Genomic DNA, 26,696 nt, shown 5'->3' with positions numbered 1-26,696 from the left:
AAGACAGAGTTAAGACATTGACGCAACCCCTTCTCGATATAACATGCTACGCCAATTAAAGAGACAAACACAAAGAAAACATGCTATGTCTACTAGAAATATAAGTGCAAAAAAAACAAAAAAAGTTGTCTAGAGAGGTGTCCGATATGCACACACATTAAGCGAGGAAGTTTAGCAGCGCGTGTTAAAACGAGTAGTATATACTCCCACACGAAAATTAAATTATTGAAGCAAACCTAAGCAAACACTCATTGCATGTAGAGTTCACATGAAAATCTACAAATGCACAAATCAAATCAAATTAAACAAACACTATATGCATATCTTAAGCAGACAAATAATAGAGAAAGTTATGAAGGACTGAACCAGCGACATTAAAGAAGAACTGTTTTCCTTTGCTGATGAAGCAACGCCAAGGACTATGAGAGGAAATAGCATTCGCTAGGCGGAAATTATGCAAATGAAAAGTCACGCTACGAACAACTTGACTTACAGCTCAAGGTACCAAAAACCGCAATGTCCGCAAACCTCAAAATTCTGACGCTTTGCAAAGAAAATCCAAACTGCACCTCAGACGACATCAGTTGCCGCAGTCTGCTTCGTTTCAACTTTGCGATTTCTCTTGGGCAGCTTATATTATTCGAACGTTACACAGGAAACAGGCTAGCTACGAAGACAGGAATAACCGCTAACGCCCGCACTTTACTTTTGAGTGAAAAAAAAATATGCTTGTTTTTTTCTATTTATCGAAGCACACGTAGTTGATAATCAATTTACTGCCTGCGATTGCGACAAGGGAATACGAAATCCCCCCGACTACGTTCCTCCGACATATTCTTTTTTCCACTTCACATGTCAACGTACGCCAACTAGTGATTCGAAGAATTAGAGAAACAGAATGTCGCGGAATTTTCGCTGAACTTTCTGTTCCCCGCGACATCATCGTCCTGGCAGTTTGACATCTGAAATGTCATTGCCAATCCCGCGCACAAAGTCGCCGAAGCTTTTATGATTTAATCACGAAAGGGACGGGCTGCCTTGCTCGGTCGTCCCGAAGGACATTTCTTACTGTCTGCCCAAATGGACGTTGAAGAAAGTTTCAGTAGAGACCTGTACGCGACAAAAATACAATAGTGTTATTGACCGAGGACACCGCTGACGTGACGACAGTGATTAGCACAATAAGTAAGTAAATACACAGTGTGTTGCATTGTCCACAACATAATATCTGGAGCCCATATTCAAATCTTCCTTTGCGTGGCATTGCTGGAAGGTTAAAGGCAACTAGCGTGTTCCTCGGTAAGGTTTTCTTTGTCCTAGCGCACGCACATGGTCCTGTCGGCAATTTAATGGCGTCATGGCTTCTGGCTGCTCCGCCATATGACGGGTTCTGTTTTTCTACAGGTACCAATTTGTCGGACCGGACGTCAAAATTTCTATGCTCGCTTTCTCGGTGATCTCGGTAACAATAAATGTCTTTTTGCCTAAATCTGAAAGTAGGCGAAACTGAATGCGTAATTTAGAGTTCTGCCTGATCAAGCTCTATTGAAGAGTCACATAATCGCGTAGCCCATTTGAATTAATTAGCCAATGCGCACGGTCTGACACTTTCCTTTTACTGAAATTTAGGTTATCACGGGTGCCAACGGACTGTTAAACCTGTGTTTTTTTACATACGCTCCATACACTCTGTGTACGATCGTCGTGCAACTTATATAAATTCTGCATGCATTGGAAGTCATTTTGAAAAAAAAACAATATAACATTCAAATGCAATCGCTCAGAGATAATGTAATCACTTAGAAAAGTCGACTAGAGTTTCTTTTAAACTTAATTAATCATAGGATAGCTTTAGACACCGCAAAATACGCATCCCCCTTCATGAGCAGACCCACTCGACACCACTACCCTCATTCTCTAACACATATTTTCGCAAGGACTGACACCTTTCGGTGCTCTTCCTTTCCACAAACAATAGATGACTGGAATAAAGTAACTGAAGCATACCCCCAGCGCCCGTGAGCTCAATATCATTTGTGTAAATAATCTTGTTATTGCGTGTGTTAACTATAGTTGTGTTGTAATCAAGCTAAAATTTTTCTGAATTGTCTATCTTACGACCAAACAATTTGTGCGAAAAACATGTTACACACTTGTTTCGTCTTCTTCTTCTGTGTATATCATCTTTCTATTTTGCTTACCCTGCTTGGACTTGTTGTCCGCAGTATTGTATAAATAAATAAATAAATCGAAGAGCGTAACGAAATTGTTTACTACGAACGTTTCCTGCTATCGTCATATCTGATCACGCCCAACTATCTGGCAATGCGACGGAAACAAGTCTGACTAACGCACGTAAGTCGTGAGGCCCTTCTGAGGCCATGGTGCAGCTTCGGCTGTCGCAATCTTCATAATGCCATCTCGGGTTGAATGAGAGAAAGATGAACAATGAAAAAAAAGACGTGAAAGAAGAAAAAAGGAACACGGGCTGTTTTGCTTCCCTCTAAACAAATATTTAGGCTACGGTGACTAAGTTGTCAAAAAATGCAATTCACATTTCATCGCATATTTACTCGACTTCACGCATATCCGGAACCATATGGCGTGCGGTGTTTCTTATGCTAGGCACCTCTGACTGAAAATAAATGCAAGTAAATGTGAAACACATAAATTAAGCATTAAGGCATAACATAACCGAATAGTGTTGACAAAAAGAAGACAAAGTTATTCTGAAAAAAATGGCGGAAATCGCGAGGAATCCTGCGGAAGCACTCCATCAATGAAGCACATCCATTAAGCTCACGTCTCCTGGAATCCGGTGCTGACGACCGTATAAAGTTAGGTGTGGATGTATGGGTTACTTTTGTGCTGGCAATCCTACTGTAGTAAGACATGGCGCGAGCTATTCGCAGACAGTGAAAAAGCGCATAGACATATGACGCCATAGCTAAGCGGGGTGTTTCTCAAGCAGAGAATTTTAGCTTGTCCGCATACTATTACTTTTTACTGACCACCTGGTTACTTGAGTCGCGGGAAGTAATATAGTAACGCTGATAGCGACACCTTGGGACACGTTGTACAACCAAAGTGTTTGAGAAATATTTTTCTTACGCGGTTGTTTTCATGTGAGGGGAAAAATAGAAAAGAAGCGGATGGTATTCGCACGATTACGTCGCCGTCGATACTGTGCACAAACTGCTAAATAGAAAACAGTTAGTCTGCATCGGAAGATGGCGCCACCGAGGCGCCCGCTCACGACAACGTCGCCACTAGGGACGTTTAGCGCGTCCGGTATCCGGGAAAGCGCGGGCGGTTTTCCGGTTTAGCGGGGGCGTCAAGGTGAGCGGCCCGATCGGTGGCGCCAGCTGGTGGCGCAAAGCTCAACCACACAACCACAGAGCTAATTACTGTATTCTGCTTAGCTGCTGGGGTAAATATTCGACAGTGGCGTAATCGTGTTCACAATTACGCCGCTGCCAAAAATTTGCACGAGTGGCGAAGCAGGATACGGTGAGTTACTGCAGTTTTAGCTATGCGTTTGTCTGGTTGAGCTCTACAACACCAGGCGGCTTCACCGCTCACGTTTACGCCCCGACCATCCGGTAACCCGCCCAAACCGCTCCCGTTTACCGGATTAGCGTACAAGCTAAACGTCTCTACTAACTCGGTTCTCGGTCAACGTGCACTACCGTTTCGGACAACCTTAAGCTCCCTAATATCTGCAACCACGGTGTTGGCGCTGTGTTTTACAACGTCGTTGCTTAATCCACGCATGCACGTGCGAGTGGGTGCAAGTTGTGTGCCATGCGTGCCATACCGGTGCCTCCAGTTACGCTGCGAGTTTCCAGACCTCTTGTAGCGCAGCTTGCCGTCCTGCAGGCTGCGCTGGTAGCGCTTCATCTTCACCCAGGTGCGGCCGGCGCGGTCGAAGGTGCACCACACCGTCACCAGGACGCTCAGCAGGACGCACCAGTTGCACACGATGATGCCTGCCAAAAGACACGGCGGAATGACAGGGACGATTGCTCATTCGTCGCAAGTATACGGAACAACAGCCGACGGAAGACTTACAGAAGAGATGCGCAACTAACGCTCGACTTCAAGTAATTTTTTTGTGAGTTGGAAGACGATGCTTACGACGCGTCCCATCTGCCAGTCTTTTGTCCGCTGGTAAGCCTTTTTTAATATTTTTTTTATTTTTTACAATGGAAGAACACCACCGACAGTGGCCGAGCAGGGATGTAACATAAATCATTTCGAAACAACTGCGTATAACGAGACTGCACGACTATGTGAGCATGCCCTCGGACGAAGACTATATTCTCGAAAAGACGATCGGGTGCCAGCTGCTAGAATCGGTACACCATCATGATCAGCTTATTTTATTCCGCTGACCACGAAGTGCTCCAACAGTCATCTCCGATCATACACCTGTCTCGCGTCCGCTGACTCAGTGCTATGCCTGCAAATTTCCAAATCTCATCACACTGCACAATCCTGCGTCGGCCTCGATTGCGCCTCCCTTCCCGTTGGCCCCGATCCTAGCTGACCACCGGTTAATCTTTTAAGGGCATTACATCACCTGTCGAACTCAACTTCAACTTAAACTTGATTCATTCTTCTAGTACACAGTAGAAACGTCCTCCTGGGCTAAAAGCTGCCATAAGCAGCTTGACTGGACCCAAGAGACGTTGTACATGGCACGGCTTCGCCTTTCTTGCTCGTAATCGCTTACAGAATATCGTCTAGCCCAGTTTCCCATCTGATCTATGCCGCAGTCTTCCTCTTTGTTCATGTTACGCCTATCATTTTTTTTGTTCCGTTGCCCATCGCGCGATCCCCATCATAGCTTGTTATCAAGCTTCTTAGTTTCCTTCCAACTTTCGGCTACGTAATTTGTATTACTAATGGTAGAATGCACTGATTGATTTCAAATATACAGGCAAGCGGGCAGTGATGATTTAGCAATGCTTGCATCCACTGCTCCCTTCTTCCCCACTCCGTCGCTTTCACCTCGACAGTTCCTCCGTCCGGTGGAAGGCCCGTTAGCTCTTGACCTGCGACGATTTAGGGTCGAGGGTCACCCCGGACACCCCGGTCCTATATTGCCGCAGGCCAAAAGTTGATCTGTATGATATCAGCATTGGCATCAGGATTGGCCCATCCACAACTTTGAGTAAAAAGTCTCGAGGATCGGCACAGGTAGCAAGCCAGGCTAACAAGCCCGCATGAAATGACGAATGCTCTGCTTCGCTCGGTGTACGATGCCATGTGTCACTGAAACTTTATTCTCACAGCAGCAGTGAACGGTACGTACCTAGAATTGCGTCCTTGGCGACACCCATCGGACAGCTGTCATAGTGCTTGCTCACCCATATGACTCCCACCACAAGCCAGGACACCTCCACCAAGAGTATTCCTGCGATTTGCGAAGCCTTTTTGTTGAAAGCGACATGCATAGGTTGACAATACAACACATTTGCTTGAAAATAAGCACAAGAGGCTAAGTATGAGACGGCCACATACATTCCGCGTTGTCGAAGAGGACCGCTCATAAGGTGAAGCACTAAACGTCACGCACTTCCAAAATTCCATTAAGGAGAAACTAAACTCTTATCGTATTGTAATCGAATATTTTTCTACTTACAGTCGCGCTTCTTCATTTGAAGAGTTGCACTGGTTCGTCATGTTGAATAAAACATGTGCCTATTAACGCAGTCGCTCTTCAACCAGCTAAGCATTAATAATTGCGGCATCTTTGTGGCAGCCGCGATTCTCAAGAAACGCTGTAGCGCTTTTCTGTCTTTGTCGGCGACTCCGACTTACGAGTGAACGCAGCCAGGAACTTATGGCTCTGTAAAAGGTCTGCCGCCTAATTTCGTTACAGTAGTCCCAAGGGCAAGCCGCTGATCTTCCCACGGTGCGCAGACAGAACAGGTGCTTTACGCTTCCTTCTGTGTCCCAATCCGCACTTGTGAAAATTAAGAATGAATATGTCTTTTGTGAGAGCAAACGCCCATTCGCAAGCACAATGGTAATATTTCGTCAGGTCGAGTAAGATCTTATAAACGATGTTTCATGAATGGGTCGAAACTTGGACGCATGCAGAGTACGTGTTTTTTTCGCGGTGTCTGGCGAATGCATGGTATTCTACATTACGCATCTGGAAGGGGTTGTATATTTTGAAGCATTGTGAGTCCAAACAATACGGAATGCCCATCCACATGGAGCAAAATAAAGCCGAATGTGTGCGGCAGGCTTGGTAACATACGCTATCTTAAAAGATTGCTGGCTCTCCTGTAATCGACAGTAGATGTAAGCATAAAATGGAAACCAGCAAGGTAGATTGGTCGGAGATGATGCTAACCACAACCTTAATATGGGTGTAGTGCATGTTCGCAACGGCACAGCCCACCACACCACACTGCACCATGTTACAATGTTAACTGGTCCATATAGACGCTGCCCAGCTAGAAGAAAACCGGCTGAAGGTAGCGTGACTGGCAGCGAAAGACGACAGAGACACATCGCACTGCCCAGCTTTTTTCTGAAGCCTTAACTTCCCCCAGCTCCGCTGGTCTCTGGTGTTTGCGATAGCAGAGCCACGCGTAATTGTTTTGCACCTTGTTTGAGCAGTAACTATAGCGCATGTAAAGGGGTCCTGTACAAAGGGTCGGGAGCCCGAGACAGCATTTCAGAGCCATGTCTCGCAAGGTTATTCATCACTTCGGTGAAAACTGTCTGCGAAAACGCTGGAGGTAGGAATCGCGGCAGCAGCCGCGAAGCAATTGACCTCCATCTATATCGCACTTCAGCGCGCACGAAACGTGAAAAGCACAGCATATACGAAGCTACCGGCACTACACGCACTCTGCAAACACCGCAGATCGCTTAGAACATGAGGCCCGCGCGGGCGCGCACACTAGCCACGTCGCAGACCGCTTTCAAGACCCACCAGCGCCGGCAACACGTCCCTACGGCGTCCGCCAAAGCCGTCTACTACGGCGCCCGCGATTCGCGTGGTCAACGCCGTAGTAGACGCCGCGGTTGTCTTCACTCTGTGCGGAGCGGCGGGCGAGGAGGACATCGAAACAGCCTAGCAGCCACCGGAGAAGAAGAAAGCCCCTTAAACTTCGTAAAGTACTGCCACGCTTTGAAGAATGCCGCCTGCTCCTCGCGCGCTCTGGCCGAGGCCGATGCCGCGTCGCTATTGGCCTCACAGCATCACGTGGGCCCTCGCGCCGTGCATCAGCGCCATTTTTGCTCGAGGAGCGTCTGCGGAGTGGCGAGGAGCGCATGTTGGCGCCGTTGCTACGCTCAAGCAATGTAGGCGGCGGCACGGTCGAGGAGGGAGCGTGAAAGAGAGGAGAAACGAGGAGTGAAGGCGGAGGAGGAGAGTGTCGCTACTTTACGAAGTTTAAGGGGTTTTAGAGAAGAACGCCCCTCCTCCCTTGCCTGATCTCCCTGCCTCGCGCGCGACAGGAGAAGGCACGCATCCGGGCCGTGTTCCTCGCTCGCGCATGCTCGCTCACGCATGCGAGATTGAGCCGCGTTCGCCGGCTCACCCTCACACGCTTTCACTCATGCGGAACCTCACGGCGACGGCGACGGCGGAAATGCGCCTGGAGTGTCCATATAACTGATATCGCCATGGAATATGCAACTGAACTACACACGATGCAATCTATGTGAAGCGGAGCTCTAGTGCAGTGGTTAGTCGAAGGTTTTACAACTGACGGCGATGCTTACAACTTTGTTTACTCTCATGCACCTTCTTTGTGAGTGCCCTCGTTTCAACCCGCAAAGAGCAGTCCTCTGAGCCACCCTAGACAACCTGGACAAGCGCCCACTGTCAGAAAACCAGATCCTTGGACACTGGCCTACGCGAACATCAGCGCGATCGGCTATGAAGGCGCTGCTGCGGTATTTAAAAGACACTGGACTTTCTGCCAGATTGTGACTTCACTGTGTGACTCAGGATTGTACGGTGCACTGCATCACAGTAGGAACGCCTTTGCGGGCTGCGTGACAGTGCCCACAGAAACAGTTTGTGTGTACGTGCGTGTGTGTGCAGTTTTTTTTTAATCCTTCTCCCTCTCACCTATCGCTTCCCCTTTCCCCTCCCCCAGTACAGGGTAGCCAACCGGAGATAATCTCTGGTTAACCTCCCTGTCTTTCCTTTGCCTTTCTCTCTCTCTCTCTCTCTTTCTCATGCTAAGCAAGATCTCGATCTCATGGAATGTTTATGTTCGCGCACCACAAATTTCACAACTTCGTCGTCGTGCATTTTTCTTATGTTTCAGCACTACAACGGTCAAAAGTTATGCAAGAATACTGAGGCCAAATCTCCAGGATGCGCGATGTGAGGTGACCGCGCCGCGACAACACAAGGACGAAGGCGATGTGTGATTTTTTGACGAGGTAATAGTGATGACAGGTGTATGCACAGAAAAGTACGACACGTATCCGGAAGCACTCAGCCATTATGTACCTCTTGCATCAAAGTGAGACGTACCCGTTCCGAAGGATTGGCCACGAACCAACACACCCTCAGTGGCATATGCCGAATGGCTAAATCAAAGAGTCCGTTAAATATACTTCACTATGCCAATAACAGGTAGGTTTAGAAGCCATTTTTTCGCTCAGTACAAGCCAGGGAAATGTGTTGCCTGTGTAACCAATAAGCAGAACGAGTAGTAGTTACTAGGGACATTGAGCTAGCCGAACAGGTCGCCATAGCAATGCCTATAGAGACCTGCCGATGGGACGTGCCGGTCATGGACGTCACAGACTCGCAGGCAGCATGTCACCATGTTGTGGCAGGAAGTATTAGCAAGACCGCACCCAACATCATTAAGAACAAAGACACCCCTGAAACGTACACTGTCTGGACCGCGGAACACAAATGCTTGGTGGGAAGCCAAGCGACTCACGCCACCATCGTAGAACAGGCACATCGGGCAACCCTACCATCATCTACCCTCAGACCAAGATGAAATGATACAAAGAAAATACTACAACATTCTAGAAACATTACAAGAAGAACAGGAGGGAATATCCGCCGCCACACATCAAGCTTAATAGAGAAGAAGCTGTCATGCCACGCCTACTTCAGATGGGCACTCGACTCAAGTAAAACTCTGTACATGCATACACTCACCGAGGCGCACGTAGAGCAGGTACTGCATGGAGGACCGAGGCGCGGCGTCCAGGATGCTTCCGCGCATGGAGACCCAGGAGATGCAGGCCTCGACCACGACGCAGCCGCTGAGTATGACGCAGTAGCCCAGCATGTGTTCCTGCAGGTCCGAGACGCACGCCAGCGCGCCGAAGTCCAGGACCGACAGCAGCACCGCCAGCACTATCAGCCTGCACGGGACGAGAAAAGAGCGCGCGCATTAAAAAAAATACTGCTATATCTGTTTGGCTTTGCAGCGGTTGTAGATAACAAAAGGAATCGAGCCCCCTAGGTTCCCCTAAGTACTTATTCTTATTAGTTGCATAGCGGGTGGCCTCGAATTTGGGAGCCTTGGTATCATGAGGTGTATAAGTAGCATACGGGCGTTTATAGGTCAGTTGCTGATCATCAGGCACTATGAGCAACGGGTGGCCTCGAATTTGGGAGCCTTGGTATCATGAGGTGTATAAGTAGCATACGGGCGTTTATTGGTCAGTTGCTGATCATCAGGCACTATGAGCAACGGCCGCGTTTGAAATACACATCCACCGCCATATGGTCTTGAAGGGGCGCTGGATAACACTCCCTGGACTAGACACGCTATACACATACACACCTGTCCAAGAAAGTGTAAAGGAAGAGAGCTGCTGCGTTTCCTAAGCGGTAGAGAATCGCTTGCGGAACGCGGGAGATAAATGCTCGGCTTCCACTTGCGGCGAGTTGCCTGTCCATCGACTTTCATTTCCATTTTCGTTATTTTATTGCGATAGGATCCTTACTGACTCGTACGAAGCGGTGACCGAATTAACGGTGCCAACGACAGACGATGCTGTGGCCAACAATACCAGAAAAAAAGCTAAAGAGAATACAGGACAACGGGACAAATGTTGAAATCCTATGGACATCTTGGCACACCGGCACGGATGTGGGAAACGTAGCCGCTCACGCAGTTGCCGCGCAAGCGGGTGGGCTTGATTACACGTACAGCTCCCCACACTCCATTTACTCGCCGAACCCCGCGGACCAAAATCCATACCTAAAGATATTGGCCGAAGGCTCTCATAGCAGAGCACTGATGCATTACATTCGCACTAAAATAAAAGCACACAGTAAACGGAGACTACTAGAAGCTACACCAGTACATGTGTTTGACGACAAGGGCGGGCTTACTCGCACGGAAGAGATTTTCTTGAATAAGGTCATGGCCAACGCTGCATACACATCACACATACTGGAGAAATGGGACCAACCCGGACAAGCTACGATTGCGAACACTTATACCCCATGCACACATTGCCAGGAATCATGCAGAGCAGACTTGCAGCACCTCATTTGGAGCTGTGCAGCTTTTTCACAAAGGAGAACCAACATTCAACACTTACTACACGGAGGCATTAGAACACTAGGAATTGGAATACAAATTAACCCTGAAACACAGAAACCCATTGCGACATATGGCAGACAAAGTGGCTTGTTTCGAGTAGTGTAGAAGGGGTCGACCAGCCCATGCGAGAGCGGCGGAACTGAACATGCACCTGAGTCTGCATAAAGCGGAAGATCGAAGACTGAGATGAAGATGTGCTTAAGCCAACGATCCGGGAACCCACGTTCCTTTCCCTCCTAATCCCCAACAGCGGCCTAGAGCCGTCCCCTTCCTTAAAGTAAAGGCTTTATTCATTCACTCATTGCGATAGCAGTTATGTGGACGCTCCAAGCGAATTTATTGCCGCCGTAATCGGCATGGAAATGAGCTTCAGTATATATTTAGGCATATATATGCTATATGCCACGCTTTGCTATATGACATGCGGTAAATGCGGCTTAAACTGCCACACTATTCAATAACTAACGTTCCTCATACCAGGTCTTACATTCCTGACAAAATTATTCCTAAAGATTCTGAGAATGGCAGCCAACAAACAAATGCCCTGAAACAAAACAACGACGGCACGACTCTATCTTTTATCTCAAATCTTCTCAGACTTAAATATTAAAAAGTGCGAAGCAATAGCACCGCCCAAACCTGAAAATGATGTCATTGTATAGCCGCCGCTCTGCACTACCTCCAGGATCGTCCCAGGAAAAATGCTTGAAGCATACCTCATACAGAAGAGTGACACGCAATGGACACCGAAGAAACGGAACCGGAAGCGATCGACCGATCGACGGAAGGCCTCGCTGAACCCATCGCCTTTCCGTCGCGCCGGGGGGACATCTTGGTTCGCGCTCGCCATTCGCGTATTAGTGCCAAACTCTAGCTAGCTTTCTTTCTTTCTTTCTTTCCTTCCTTCTTTCTTTCTTTCTTTCTTTCTTTCTTTCTTTATTTATTTATTTATTTATTTATTTATTTATTTATTTATTTAGAGGTCCGAACTTTGTCAAACTGCCTAATAAGCAGCGTTTCTTTCTCATTTGTTTCACGATACCGCAAGCCATTTCCGGCCTCATACAGGATCGGGAATAATACAAATATACGACAGAGTAATGATCATATAGACAAGCAACAGAAAAGACGCAGCACTTCGAGATATGAAGATCACTCATACCTATATTCAGTCAGTCCACCAATGAATGAATCACTCTTTTTCAAGCATACTTTATATATTTCTCCCTTTTTTTTACTTCCCAAGGCCAACAAGAACTCAGATAAGCCCGAAAATTTCAAGGAGACCTCAATACACAGCTCTTCCTCGAATCAACCTATTGCTGCGCAGCGTCGCCTCTCACGGAAGCTAGATCTCTCGTGCTCGAATTTCACCAAGTGAACTACAAAATAAAACCTTCAACGCCATCTCAAACAGCGCTTAAGACGGTCAGACGACAAAAGAACGAAAGCTAGCACGTCAGAGACCCGGGCTTGAACCCTGACTAGACAGAAAACCCGGAGTTTAATGGCGGCATCTTCTGCTGCTCAGAGCCACCGTTATAAAATTCGATGACTAACATGCTACCACCCACGCCAAGAAGAGCTGAACATATTAACTGTCCTGAACAGCTCTTCCTTAAAAAACAATTGGCAGGGTTTTCTTCATCCTTTAGTCGGCACCTGTCTCCTGTCACTTTGCGCCCATGGGTGCCCGGTCGTTACTACCATCTTTGCCCGCAGTCTCGCTTCTTTTTTTTTTTTCTCCCACCACGTCACCTCAGGGCGTGCTATCGGTCGCGTCAAGCTCGTAACGAGCTCAGGCGCGCTATTATATATGGGAGCCATCTGCGGCGCTGACAGCGGGCTCAACGAACGGCCATCTTAAAGCAAACGCAAAGAGAGAAGGAGACAGATAGAAAGACACGTGGGGAAGAAAGGAAACAGCACGAAAGCGATTGTAAGGAAAGGACAAGCTGACAAAACCCTACGGTGCTTCGATCGGTGCGGAAATGGGCGGAGGAGAGAGGGGCCACGTGCCAAGATGGCGATTCGCCGAGAACGAGGAGCTCGAATGGGCAGCAAATATAAAGAACGAACGCAGTCCAGCAGCAGGGGATACGAGAGCAGGGAAGCCAGAAAGATAGTGCGCAAGGGATCTCCGCCGGAGAGAAACCGAAGTCATATCGTGGATGGGGAAGCAAAAAAAGAAAGTTAAAACGCGGTAGATGGCTTCCAACCAGTCACACACAAAATCTGCTCGTACGCAGCGTTGTGTTACGGCCCAGTGTAAGGCTAGAGAGGGTGGCGGTGCTTTAATCGACAGCCGCAATCACAGTGGAGGTGCGAAATGGCCCTGAGTGGCTGTCCATGTCCGAGAGGGTCTAGCAGTCAGAAGCAAGCGAACTAGGGAACGAATGGTTGTTTTCGTGTGGGGGTGTGAGAGCGGGCAGGAGTGTGCGACGAGCCCGCAGCGTTTAGTGGTATCACTGGCGCTGAGGAAATTCTGGCACCGCAACAAATGCTGGGCGAACATACGGGAGGTTATGAGTTCGGCTGCCGCCGGTGGCAGGTTTGTTTGTTGCTCTGTTTTCACTTCCCTCTACCTTATCATTATTAGATTTCAGTTTTGTTTTTTGATCCAATAATTTACCCTAGGCTTCCCTCGCTATATAGTATACATGTCCAAAACAGCCACGCTACCTTCATTGGAAATAGTGACGAAGAGGATGGAGAGGCTCCTCATATAACTGGCGATGAAGTTAGAAGGGCCTTGCAGGACATGTCCCGAGGAAGAAAACGGCAGGAGGAGATGTAATAACAGTCGATTTAACCAAAGATGGAGGAGATGTTATGCTTGAAAATCTTGCGGCCCTTTATACGCAATGCCTCGCGACTTCAAGTGTACCAGAGAGCTGCGAGAATGCCAACGTTGTACTAATTCATAAGGAGGGAGATGCAATTAATTGGAGCTTTATAGGCGTATTAGCTTTCTCTCAGTATTGTACAAGATATTCATCTAGATAATTTCCAATAGAATCAAAGCAACACTTCGATTCCAAGGCCGATCGAAATAGGTCGCGAATCTTCGGGCGAGAAAGCGCTTCAGAACAAATTGTCCCCGACATTAGCTAGGGTGATTATGGGCGCAGCGATTGAAACGCGACTGCGTCAGGCGGAAAACAAACATTGGGAAAGAAAAATCTCGTTTAATTAAAATGAGACACAAATTCACCGAAGGAAAATAAGGTTCCTAATCAATTTTATATGCGCGCGATGAAAAAAGAAAAGACAGCTCTATTTCACTCTATCATTATCAATAAATACGTTTTTTCAGCGCCCACCATACGAGGGGGCGATGACACCGCTATCAGTTGTAGTTCAGTGCAGCTCTTGAAGTGTGGAGAAAGGCGCGCTCGTACTTTTCACCTGTCACAGTACACTGTAAAATTATTTACACCTTAAGAAGTGAAAAAGGGTGTAAATGCGTCTATAACTCACACCCTTAGGGTGTTATCTACATAACGGACACCCTATGAATGTGAGTTATGGACACATTTACACCCGTTCTCACTTTTTAAGGTCTAAATTATTTTATAGTGTACGCCCCCCGCACACGCTGTGTTGCTTTGCTTGTCGACATTTGCCCGAATTTGGTGGCGCGAGTACTTTCATCATTTTTTTATCTGTTCAGTTAAAATTAGTGGGTTATCACCACCACATAATCGTTACTTTAGCTTTTTTCGTGCAATATGAGCTGGCCGACGGGCTCGGCGTCCGACGTTGGGACCGGCACTATACACCCAGAGCTTCCCTCGGCCTCTAAAGGAAGCATGTTATGTGCAGGGGTGCGATTTCAACGACCGCACGCTAACCTTCTACTACATCGCTATCCGCGCATCATCAAGTCGAATGGCGGGACATACCAGTATACAGCGCTAATGGCATCCCACCAAAACAAATTTCGTGCCTTTCAGAACAGAATGACGCCAGCTCTGTTTTGAACGGATATCGTGTCGGATTATCTTTTCTTCCGCCGGAAGCATTCCCTCGTCATACGGATGGCGGTAAGCCCCGTGTGAACGACTGATGAAAAGCCATGCTTTGAACGTATGGGCTTCTGTTGAAGCTTGGCTAGAACGTTTTTTACGTTGTGAATTCAATCAACCAAGACAACAGGCTGGCTTCAGGAAAGAATATTCTGCAATGAATCACATCCATTAGTAACATCTTGACGAGGGCTAGTTGATCCAAACTTGGAACTGGGGATGAACAGCGCGAATAAGGAAAGGACACGAGAAAACAGACACCACAGACAAGCGCTTGGCTGTGGTATTTATATTATTTTGGAGTTTACCTAGGTTTACTCACAGGAGAACCTCATCACGAGAAGAAAAGTTATAGAATAATGAAAAATGGCTTGGAGTGTATACGACAGCCATTACCAAATTCTAACTGGGAGCTTGCGACTATCGTTGCAAAGAAAATTATACTAACTAGGAGTTTGCGACTATCGTTGCAAAGAAAAGTATACATTCGTTGCATCCTACCGGTGTTAAGGTATGAGGCACAAAATTGGAAGGTAGAAAAGAAGGCTCGAGCACAAGGACTGCGCAAAGAGCTGTGGGACAAAAATGTTGGGCGTTACGATAAGAGACAGGAAGAGATCGGTATGGATCTTAGAGCAAATGGGGATAACCGATATTCTAGTCGACATTAAAAGGAAAAAAACGAAGCTGGGCATGTACATGACCGCTACACCATTAGCGTTACAGAAAGGGCGCTAAGCGACGGGAAGCGCAGTCTAGAACGGCAGATAATTAGGCGGGGTGATGAAATTATCACATTTCCAGGTGCAAAATAATATCAGCTAGCGCAATACAGGGGTATTTAGAGATCGCTTGGAGAGGCGGCTTTCATCCGGCAATGGAGATAAAATTAGGGTGATGATACATACATATATATATATATATATATATATATATATATATATATATATATATATATATATATATCCCTTGTGTTTAAGGGGAACTTTCAGGTCACAATTACATCGCTTCTATTTCAAAACATATCCAGGTGAAACGAATAAGGCCTGCGTTAACGCGTGTATTGTTTCATTATTAGAGCAATTATTAGAGCAATATTTAGTTGCGCATGATATCATACAAGGAGCATTAGGCTGCGGATGACGGACACTATACAGGGTACCCGAACTATCCCGCACCAAGATTTAAAATATGCAAATGCCAAGTAGCTAGACAGAACCAAGGTTATGTTGTTTGCCGTCGTCTGGAGATACCCAAATTATTTTTTTGCATTCCGCTTAAATAATTAATTAGTCTTAATTACCAATCAACTTCTCAAATATTATATCGAGATGAAAAACGTCCACGAGGAAATTGTACAGCAACATGAAAAACTCCCGATACACCTTTCTGCTGCTCAACACGTGCTACATAAAAGTGTTTTTCCGAGCGTGAAAGAAGCCCGTAAATACACGCAAAGCGCCTCGAGGGGCCGGTCGCGCAGCAAGTTTGCGTGAGAGCAACGAACAAGCAGGGTTCGATCTGACTTGTCGGTGGGCGATTTGACTAACAACAAAGCGTTCCTGCCTGCAAACTGGTCGAGTGCCCGCTACCCAAAGTGAGATGCGTATACCTTCTGCTTTACATACGCCTACCGCACACCCCAAATTTTCCTACTGCGCTCCCCTCCCTGTCTCCCTCGCTCCTTCCGTCCCCAGAAGATGACGACATCACGCGCAGGCGCTCCCCAGTGACTCCCCTTTGTAAGCCCCCAGGCGACCCGACCCCACATGACGTGAAGTGGGGAAAGGGTGGGGGGGAGGGAAAGCCTGACTCCCTCTCTTTTCCCAACGGGATGTCATCCCCAAGGTATACCCGCGCAGGATGCTTTAGAACAGCCGGATCAAAGGAGCCGCCGGGCCTGCGGCTCCCCCTCCCCCCGCTCACTCCATATTGGCCCGTGCGCATTCTGCAAGCCAACGTCCTCCGTAATGGTAGGTACGCCCGCTGTGCACGTGGCATGCGATGATGGGGGAAGTGACTCGGCGACTGACGTCATCCGTCCAGAAGCCGTTTCGTGCAGGCCACGAGGCGAACCGGCTTTTGATTACTCGATGAATTATGTGAGGCAGGATGCCTTAGAGAGATACGGAGTGTTGTGTTTCCGTTCGAGGGAAAGTAGGGGTTGCCACTGGACCGGGGAGGCAGGCGTAGGGCTTGGCAGGTGAAGGTACGGAGGTGCAGAAGGCTTAGGTGAGCTGTAGTGGGAGGCAAGGTGCGCAGCTCGAAGGGCACGTGATGCTTGAAAAAAGGAAGCTATAAACAAATGCGAACAAAGCAAAAAAGAAACCATTTATTACCTCTGGAAAGAGGAGGAAGTGCGAAAGTTCGTAGAGAAAATAAACCAAATAGCGATAGGGAGTGTTTTCAGGGAATAGAAAAGGCTTGAGAACGTCAAGTGCACTCGGACAAGGGGCACGCGGGCCCTTACCGTGAAAGAAAGCCTCGAAAAGAAGAACCAACGAAAAGTACAAGGAAAGGTTCAAAGAGGTATACGTTTCTCGGTGAACTGGGAGCCGGGGAGCGCACAAACACACACACACACACAAGAAGGGGGAAATGGGGCTCCTGAATGGCGTCATCTTGATGGGTGGCCAGATTCAATATAGGCAACACGGCGCGAAGCAGCCGAACGAAACGATCCGAAACCGCGGCGTGAATAGGGGAGCGAACGAGGACGCGATAGATAAGGATGGAAAGGGAAGAAGGGGAAAAGAAAATTGCGCTCGGTCCGGGGTGGTTTAGAGCGGTCGCGTGCCCCCCTTGTACACGGGCTCGCGGCGATTTTATTTTGCATTGGTTCGTTTCTGGCGGCTTTGTGTTTGCGTGCGTGTGTGTGTGTGTCACTGTGTAAGCGGGAGACACTTCCTGCCAGGGACACGGAGAGAGAAACAACAAAAAAAAAGCGTTGAAACTCGTCCCCTTCCAAAAAAACGGAGGCCCTGTGTGAGATAGCATGGGCGCTTGGAACCGGAAACAACCTTTCCAGTCCGAGTCGAGGGTCCGGACAAAACAAGTACAGCGCAGCAGGGGTTCACTAAGGAAGCAGCACTTTTTTTTGGTGTTGCTGTTTGTTCGCTTTGGAAATCGAGCTGCGATCCGCGCTTCCACCTTACTTGCGGGTTAATCTTGCCGCCTGAAGTCAAACGGCGCTGGGCTTCACAGAAGCAGCCGCAGGGCATTGTGTTCCGAACACGATAAATGTCTGCGTCCGATAGCTGTGCGGCAAAGCAGCGACCGAAACGCTTTTAGAGCCTTCCAATATAGCGGCGTTCTCTTCGTTTCAATACTCGGATGTAGGAGAAGAAACGCTTTGAAGGAGACATCTTGGGGGTAAGTTGGTGAAGTCTGCTGAAAATTATTTTAGTAGCAAGGTGAGGCACGAAAGAAGGACGCACTTAAACAAAAACACGAATACACGCACACATGCACGCGCACTTAGATAAACGAACACGCGCAAGGCCTTCTTTCCAGATGAAACAAAGCGTTTGTACCTTGTTGGCAACATCCGCTCGAAGCCGGCAATAATACATGTCTCCTTGTTAGTTAAGTAATTTGCAGAGATTATTCATCGGCTAATTTTAAAATCATTAACCGATATGACCACGATTCAATACGAGGTTTACGGATCACACTTGAAAGCTCCACTTTCAATTGTTTCCGACGCGCTACGTTTCGCGTTAATGTTTTCCCCGCATTTGAACGAAACCTTGTATGAAGAGCAAGCGGTAAGCCACTATGGATTTTGAAAATGTGGACATTTGGGCTCCTGAGCTCGAGGTCGCGGGGTCGAATCCCAGCCACGGCGGCTGCATTTAGATGGAGGCGAAATGCGAAAACACCCGTGTACTTAGATTTAGGTGCACGTTAAAGAACCGCAGGTGGTCGAAATTTCCGGAGTCCTCCACTACGGCGTGCCTCATGATCAGAAAGTGGTTCTGGCACGTAAAACCCCATTAATTTAAGAAACTTTGGACATTCTTTTAAGCACAGTAGAAATAGATTGACCTACGGTAACGGCTGGCATTCAAGTGAAAGTTATGATTTTCAGATGTTCTCTGCAGACGATGTATATACAGTCTGACCACAAATTATTAATACAAAATTCTTAATAATTCAGTACTAATTTGTTGTTAGATTTAATTTTGTGTTCTTGAATTTTTCTTTTATTAACTATTCTGTAAGATGCAATGTTTGCTGCATTGTACTACCATACTGGCAGTTTGCACATAATATACTCGAGTTTCATTTTAAGAGATCCCTTAGATAGTCTAATAACTGATAACCGCTTAGTGAGCTTCATTATTCATTATCTCCTAATTACTTCGTTAATACGAGCACATAGATACTGGACGCTTCTCCGGGAAGTCATTAGCAACACACAATTTGCTTTATCCGCACCCACATACGTCTTCACTCTTTCTTCGTTATTACTTAAATTCCCGCGTGCTGGTGGAACGTGAGGCATATAACATATTAAATCTGAATACGTCGCAGACTGAAAAGGATGCACCTTCATGCTTGGCTAAAACCTTTTCGTGATTCGGTTACGGGGCAGCCCGGCATCGATTCTTCAAGCGTCATTCAGTGTGACAGTGTGGAACTCGACCCCAGCGACAATGTTGCCTCGAGCCCGATGCCCGCGCCAAGACACTGCAGAAATAAAGAAATAAACCACCGATAAAAAAAAGAGCAAGCAGAAAACTGCCGAACTACCGAACAGCGAGACATATGCAATGCACTCGCGAACGGAAACAGCAAACTTGTAAGCGCGTACGCATCGCCTGCGATATCAGGACACGTATCGCAGATTTTGCAAAAGCACCAAAGTGAACGGCTTGAAGAAAGAAAAAACGAAGAGTACAAGAACGTGAAACTGACTAATGAACGATTTCCTAACAACAGAGAGAGAGAAGAAGTTCTCTCGACTACTCTAAAACAGAGATGAAAGAATAAAATAAAGAAGGAGAATGAGAGGGAGAGCGACTAAAGGCGCATGATGCACTTCGAAATAAGCAAGCTCTTTTCGGGATGGAGAAGCGCATACAACTGAGTCGTGCTATACGCAGGGACGCCAGAAAGGTACACGCTTTGATGTTTTCCGAGTCTGCTCGTGCAAAGGCAACAAATCGCGATAATGTCAACAATAACCAAGAAAATAGGAGAGGGTAATGCTGCGAAGAGAGTCAGTCCTTGCATTTCCAGGGCTCGGAAACGCGTCAGCGTATCGCGTTCGTGTATGCAAATTTACGCCACTGTGCTTCGTCTACCGCTCGTTCGTTCTCGTTTTTTGTGTGTGCGTGTATGTGTGTGTATGTTGCCTTAATCTTCTTTTTTTTATTCGACTTTCGTTGGCGCTTCGAGGCTGAAGCAAAGTGGCGCATCTCAGGCCCCCTCGTTTACGGGCGGAAATGAGCTGAGTTTACACTACGGATTTGCCGCTATACGGCACCCGTAAGGTCTTGCCGCTCTTGCGTCGCGCGTAGCTAGGACCCGGTCGAAAGCTTGCAAGTATGCAGGTCGTGCGGGAGTCCGGCTTTCGGCTATCCGATGCCACTATAGCGTACGCAGCGAAAGTTTTACACCCTTCAGTTTAAGGGCGTTAACTTTGGGGACTAAGCAAACTCCCCTTAAGTGTGTAAAAACGTTTACTCTATGCAAAGTAAACATTTTCACATCCTCAACGGTGCTTTGGTGTGCCCAATAACTAGCACCCTTACTCGAAGTAAATATGTTTACACCCTTAACGGTACTTTGGTCTCTCCAATAAACAGCCTTACCGAACGTGACAATTTTTACACCTTAACCGGTGCTCTGGTTTGTGTAACGGCTAGCCCCTTTATCCAATGCAAAATTATTTTTACACACTTACCGCTGCGTTGGTCCGGCCAATAATGTATACCGCTCCGCAAAGTAAAGACTGTATGAGGTGTTTTGGTCTGTCTAATGGCTAGCACCCTTACTCACCTTGAAAAGAATCTACGTCCCAAACGACGCACTGCTCCGTCCGATAGCTAACATCCTTACTCTAAACAACTTCACACCCCTAACACGCTGCCTTGGTCTCGTGCGTCGCATGCTACACGACGTGATTCACGTGCCAGTAGTCTTGAAGGGCTACATGGCTTTGGCAGGAGGAAAGCATGCGTGGGATTGAGACTTAATACAATAACAGGAAGGCGATTTCGGCCTAGCGTTTACAGCAGCTGGCTGTTGTGTTTGAGCGACCGAGGTTCGATCGGACACGCAACTTCTTTATTATCTGTCTGTGAGCTGATCAGAAAGACAGCAACAGTAGCACCCAGCTGTGCCAACAAAGTCGGTGAGGTTCCTCAACCAAAGGTCCGCTTTAATGCGGCCCCGTGGTGGCTCTTACGACGGAAAATACGGCACATTCTCTTCTTCTTTCTCCTTTTCTCTGTGCTTCTTTTTTTCATTTCGCTTTCAACCGGGCGCCCTAACGAGAGACGTGTGCTAATAGAGCAAACGCAACGTTTACAGGGACAGTACGCGATGGCTTCGCGCGCAGATGTGTCACGATGATGATATAGCCTGGCTTCTTCTTATTTTCATCCGACTAGCAGTATAATGAGGATAATGAGGATAAGCTCGGGGGAGAGCCAAACAAGGCACGCTTGGCAGAGTGCGCGGCTCATCGCTGAGGAAAGAAAATTTTCGCCAAGGAAGCGAACTTTACGCTGACGTTCATTCTTTCTGCAGGCTCCTCCTTCATTATTCCACTTACCATACCGGGGAATGTTAATGAGCCACCCGAGACCGGAGGATGACGACAGAAATATAAACACCGCGGCCTTCATAGCGCGAGTATCTAGAGCGCATGAAAAAAATAAAATGCGCGTACAGCTCCTGCTCCATTTCATGGGACTGATAGGTGGAAGGTAACAAGGAAGCTTGGGAAAAAGAGAGGGGCCGCGAGAACGGCGATGGAACGAAAAATTATAGGGCTAAGGTAAGATGCAGAAAGACGGCAGTGTGCAGTAGATAACAAACTGGTGTATAGCTGATATTCTAGTTGACATGAACAAGAGAGAAGTGATGAACGGCATGTCACGACCGGGCGTGCCGTGATCGTGTAATGCACGTACACATCACATGACATTTGCGCTAGCTATAGCTATAGCGCAGGTAATCAGTTGCCTGTCATGACAACAGAACGAGTGCGGAAGAAAGGGATGCACAGTCCGGGACGACAGAGCGTTGGGTGGTGTTATCGCTGGTGAGATTAGAAATTTGTAGGCATAGGATATCATCGGCTGTCGCCGGACAGGGGTAATCTGAGATTCGCCGGGAGAGAGCTTCGTCGAGCAGGGAGCAAATACGCTGGTGGTGACGATTATTTCACTCATAAAGCATTTATTTCGGTTAATTGGCGCATTTCGCAAGTGCAGGCTGTACAGACTGAGAAGCGTTCAAGAAAATGCGAACAAGGAGGGGACACGTGATAAAGGACGTGCACACGCTTCCATATATTTTAGAAAACTCAAAACAGGCGTAATATAATCGTGCAAGTCCCACACGAATGTCGATGAGTACCGCAGGAGCAACGTAATAATTTTTCGGGATAGGTAATATTTTATCACCAGTAAGCGGATGTGAGATGTAGTATGGCGTCCACTTGACCGTATGAGCGCCATCTACGCAAAAATAGAAAACGTAATACGAGTCCCTCTCTGAGAAACTCGCCTAGTGTTTGCTTCGCTGCCTTTCCCTCTAACTCACATTCCCACACCTTGCGGGCATCAGCAGAAATGATTTGCGATAACGAAAAAGCGCAAACACCATTCCACGTCAGGGCAAATTAGAACTTTCCGAAATGTACGTTGAATTTGCACAACTTCTTTTTTTTTCCATGCCGCTTACGGTTAATTTTTTGAAAAGGAAGAATGGCAATGCCTCCGGCGATGGAAACCAGTTCTGACTTCCCAAGAGGCTAAGGCCGGCACTCGTGTCGTGTTCAATGCGATGGTTCTGGTCATATCACAGAAGGTGAACAGCGTCGCGCCTAACGTGGCTAGAGGACTCGAGGACGACGGAACATAAATCCACGTTTAGTGAACCCCCCCTCCCCCTTTCCATTCCCATTCCCATTCCCGGGTATCCCATTGGGATAACCGGGAACAAACGGACACACGAGCTAGTCACCAAGAACTCCATTGACAAACAGCGGTATGGTGCACCAGGCCGACCGCGACAATGAAGTTCAACGAAACTGTTGAATTTGAGATCATGCGCTTAGGAAACACGTACTGCGGCATTGTTGACCAAGCCATAAATTGTAAAACAATCGGTATAGTATAAGTATGCGAAAAAACACATATCTTTATGATTATGTATAGGCGTTTGGGAAATGGTGGTGCATTTGATTGTATACCTTTTTGTTTTGTGTGTGCCTGTGTGTGTGGCCAGAAGGCAGACTTATACCACATGGCATGGGCTTGTCAAAAAATAGCAGTCATCATCATCGACCTATTTCAAGTGCACTGCAGGACGAAGGCCTCTCCCTCCGTTCTCCAATTACCCCTGCGCTGCGCCAGCCGATTTCAACTTGCGCCTGCGAATTTCTTAAGTTCATCACCCCCACCTAGCGTTTTGCTGTCCTCGGCTGCGTTTCCCTTCTCTTGGAACCGATTCTGTGAACCTAACGGTCCACCAGTTATCTAACCTACTCAATGCGTAACCTGCCCCGCTCCCATTCTTTCTCTTATTGTCGATTACAAACATCGGCTATGCCCATTAGCTCTATGATCCACACCGCTCTCTTCCTGTCTCTTAACGTTACGCCTATAGCATTGCCATAATAAATCGGCCAGCATGGGAGCGCTGGGAAGCGGCCCTGCGCAGCTGAGGTCTCGAGCAAAAACGTGCCCTCGTCGAAAAAGCACGGCTTTTGCCAACGGTGTCCCGGACTAGGGACCTCACCAGTCTTCACGCAACCCAAGCTCTTGGTTTTAATAAAGGTTTTATCTTCATCATCATTGTGTACCTTACGTTTAAAAGAATTGGTCGTTATACAGATATATATATTGACGGTTTCGCGTATTAACGATGTTGCCGATGCATTATTGCGCTATTTATTCTCAATCGACTAATGACGCATGACTGTACTTGGACGCACGCTTAAATTGTGTAGTACTATATATAGAGTACTTATTTATTTGGCTTTTCTTTTTTTTATCAGAACTGCTACTTCTGCCGTTTGAGTGAGGCAGAACGCCTTAGTCAAGAAAATTCTGCACCACTGTTATCTTGCGTCGCGGGTAAACCTTGGAATTATCCAGCTGAAACAAAGAAAACGCAACATCCCATGAAGCAGATGTGAACGCAGCACGCCCGTTTAAACTCCAGTCTTGAAAATGTAATTAATGACACTACTGGGCAAAAATATAGGCATTAAACAATATTAATGATCCAGGTGCTACTAAACGACGTAATGTTCTTTTAACACGAAGAATATGACGCCGTGCCAATTAATTTTAAAATATTGACTCGCCATCCTCGCCTTGGGAAAGTGCATCTCGAGCTCGCTTGTTGAAAAGCATCACAACAGCAGTTCACGGGTGTTTGTATGTGTGTGCGTGTGGAGGGGGGGTATGCAATGCTACATTCCTTTAATGCAATCGTACTATAGTGGTAATTTAGAGTAATGGTAGTAATGGTTCTATAGGCAGCAGGCCGCCGCTGAACATATTGCCGTTTCTGTTCCCGCTGCCGCTCCTCGTATTCACACTGCTCCTCGGGAGTCCTAACTATGCGTTGCCCATTCATAGCGGCGGCGCAACAACAATGAAGTCAGTTGTTAGGCTGGTTTTTTCATATACGAAAGGCTAGTGACGTCACTCCCCACGCCGCAAGCTTGCGTCGCTGTGGCAGCTTGCGCAACAGTAATCGTTACCGGGAAACTTATGCAGGCAGGGCTGCGTGCTTGGCATTGTTATCAGGAGCGCCTTATCATGCTAGCTTTGTGCTTGTTCTTTACTGAAACTAATGCTGTGCTGTATGTTGTATGGGTGATAACAAATAATGTACTCACTTCTCGCTTTAATGGCTGAAGGTGTCTTTTTTTCTCTTTGTTTATTTTTTAATCGTGAGGACGCGCTGCGGAAAACACCGACCAACCAGTGGCTAACAGCTTCGCTGTAAAAATTTACAAAAAGGGTATTAGCACAATTACCTTTTAACGCCCTAGCGTTAAGGACTCCGTGCCGCAGAAAACCGAGTGTCGGTGTCGGCGGCGGCGTATACGGCCAAGAAAATCATTCCAAACCCACGCATCCCGGTCCACGCAAGCCCTCCGCGTGGATCTAATCGAATTTCTCAAAGTAAAACGCGTCAGAAAATTCGTAAGCTACGACTTACACACAACCTACAGAAATGATAGCGTCGGATTGTAATTCGAATATGCGAGAAAACATAATTCTGTTACGCAAAAAGTCAAACCCAAAACCCCTTCTAACGCGACAGCGTTTTCCAGATGCCGTTTGAGGTCTTAGTAGGAGCGGCGCGGTCCGCTCTGTCGCTTGCAACACAATAAAATAAAAATAAAAAGAACCAAGAAGCTCATCCTCGTGCATAACGTTCGCTGCCAGCGTTTCCCGGTAAACATTGTATACGGTTACATAAGCTGCAGTTGCCGGGAAACGTGAGAAGCACTAAGGGATCTTTGAATGATATCGCTTTCCACTCTTCTAAAGGCGAAGCTTAAGCGCCCTCCAAATGTTTTCAGCAAATCACTATTAATCGTGTGTTTTCTGCCTAATTTTGTCGCTATACATTTATGGCAACATTATTCTTGATTATTTATCACGTTTGCGGCGAATAACCAAGCGATAGTAAACGACGCCAAGTCAGGGTCAACACACAAGCCAGGACGAATGCAGTTCTACGCCTACAAACATGGCCGATATGGCGGAGCACGATGACGGTGCCAAAACGCTGCCACTGAGCGATTCAAACTGGAAGAGCACTTAAAGAGCAAGCGTCGTGCGTTTCAGTGTTTTCTTTTTATTGCTGCATTTCGTTTCGAAAGCGTATTAGCTTCTCTGACTTCTGAAGCACTTCTGTACGGGGTCCCTGGTGATCATCGTTTCAGAAATGTCGCATTCCTTTACCCACACCAAAGGGCAACTGAAACGAAATTCTTGAGCGTGCAAAACGCCGTTACAGATAGCGAGGGTGTAGCAGCTTCCCTAGAAAAAACCACTTTCACAGTACGAGCGGATGCCTCACCAAATGTCGCAAATATAGATGTTAGCCGGAAACCGCGTCAACAGGACGGTCTCTCTAGTAGACTGTGTGATGCTTCGGGACTGTTAAAGCGAATAACGAATAAAGAAGAGAGAAACTGGTCCCACCTACGTCATGGAAGCATCGCTAATCAAATTATTGTAGGCGAGGGCACACGCAATAAAAGAAAAGGCCATCTGACAGAAATACACTGAAGAATGATTGCAAAAGCCAAGTGATAGCTTCCGGGTAGTTCTCTTAAGATGCGCTCCTGGGGGATGCTTATCGATTAGCTATTGATTAGCTCTGCTGGTTATGGCTAGTGGGCGTGCGGTTGATGCGACGTCGCATTGACCTCGGAACCAGCCAGCGTTGAAAGAGCACGTCGTACGCTTGAGATGACGCACATCACGCCGCCGTTATCAGCTTCGACCGGTGACAATGCGCGTACTGGTAGCAACGTGTTTCTGCCTACTCCCACTTTAGCCACCACGCTGCCTGTCCATATCGAAACTAGGGTGTTTATAGGGGCCCTTCAGAGAAGAATTTAGCAGAGCGAACTCCAGTTCAGGTGTACGTAGTGCGAGGCACTACGTGTACATGTCACTACGTAGGCGCTGTTGTTTGTTGTAGTGATACGTACCATGTGACCGTAGTTGACGTCAAAGAGGTTCACTGAAGAGTGGGCACGTACAGTCGACCAAAAAAGTTTACGGACCAAGAGACCTGACAAAAAGCGGAATATCTCCACAGCCTCCAAATGCAGCCTGATATTCCCATTTCCAGCCTTTACTGGTATATACGAACAACATTGTGATGTACG

The 26,696-nt window shown here is 47.2% G+C and overlaps 1 protein-coding gene across 3 annotated transcripts in view; it reads right to left on the bottom strand.

The window, feature by feature from the left end:
* inaE (inactivation no afterpotential E) overlaps nt 1-26,696 on the bottom strand; it is a 195,928-nt gene that overhangs the window by 81,552 nt on the left and 87,680 nt on the right. For 2 of the 3 annotated variants that reach the window (XM_070527400.1, XM_070527399.1), the window contains exons 2-4: nt 9,161-9,369; nt 5,318-5,419; nt 3,818-3,989 (exon numbers count right to left, since the gene is read on the bottom strand). In XM_070527400.1, coding sequence (XP_070383501.1) covers nt 3,818-3,989; nt 5,318-5,419; nt 9,161-9,369 — 483 coding nt within the window. The remainder of the gene's footprint in view (nt 1-3,817; nt 3,990-5,317; nt 5,420-9,160; nt 9,370-26,696) is intronic. The other variant, XM_070527401.1, reaches the window with a different exon arrangement.

This window comes from Dermacentor albipictus, chromosome 10 (genome assembly GCF_038994185.2).
Source record: "Dermacentor albipictus isolate Rhodes 1998 colony chromosome 10, USDA_Dalb.pri_finalv2, whole genome shotgun sequence".
NCBI classification, from domain to species: Eukaryota; Metazoa; Arthropoda; class Arachnida; order Ixodida; family Ixodidae; genus Dermacentor; species Dermacentor albipictus.
This window is presented reverse-complemented; position numbering and strand designations above follow the sequence as displayed.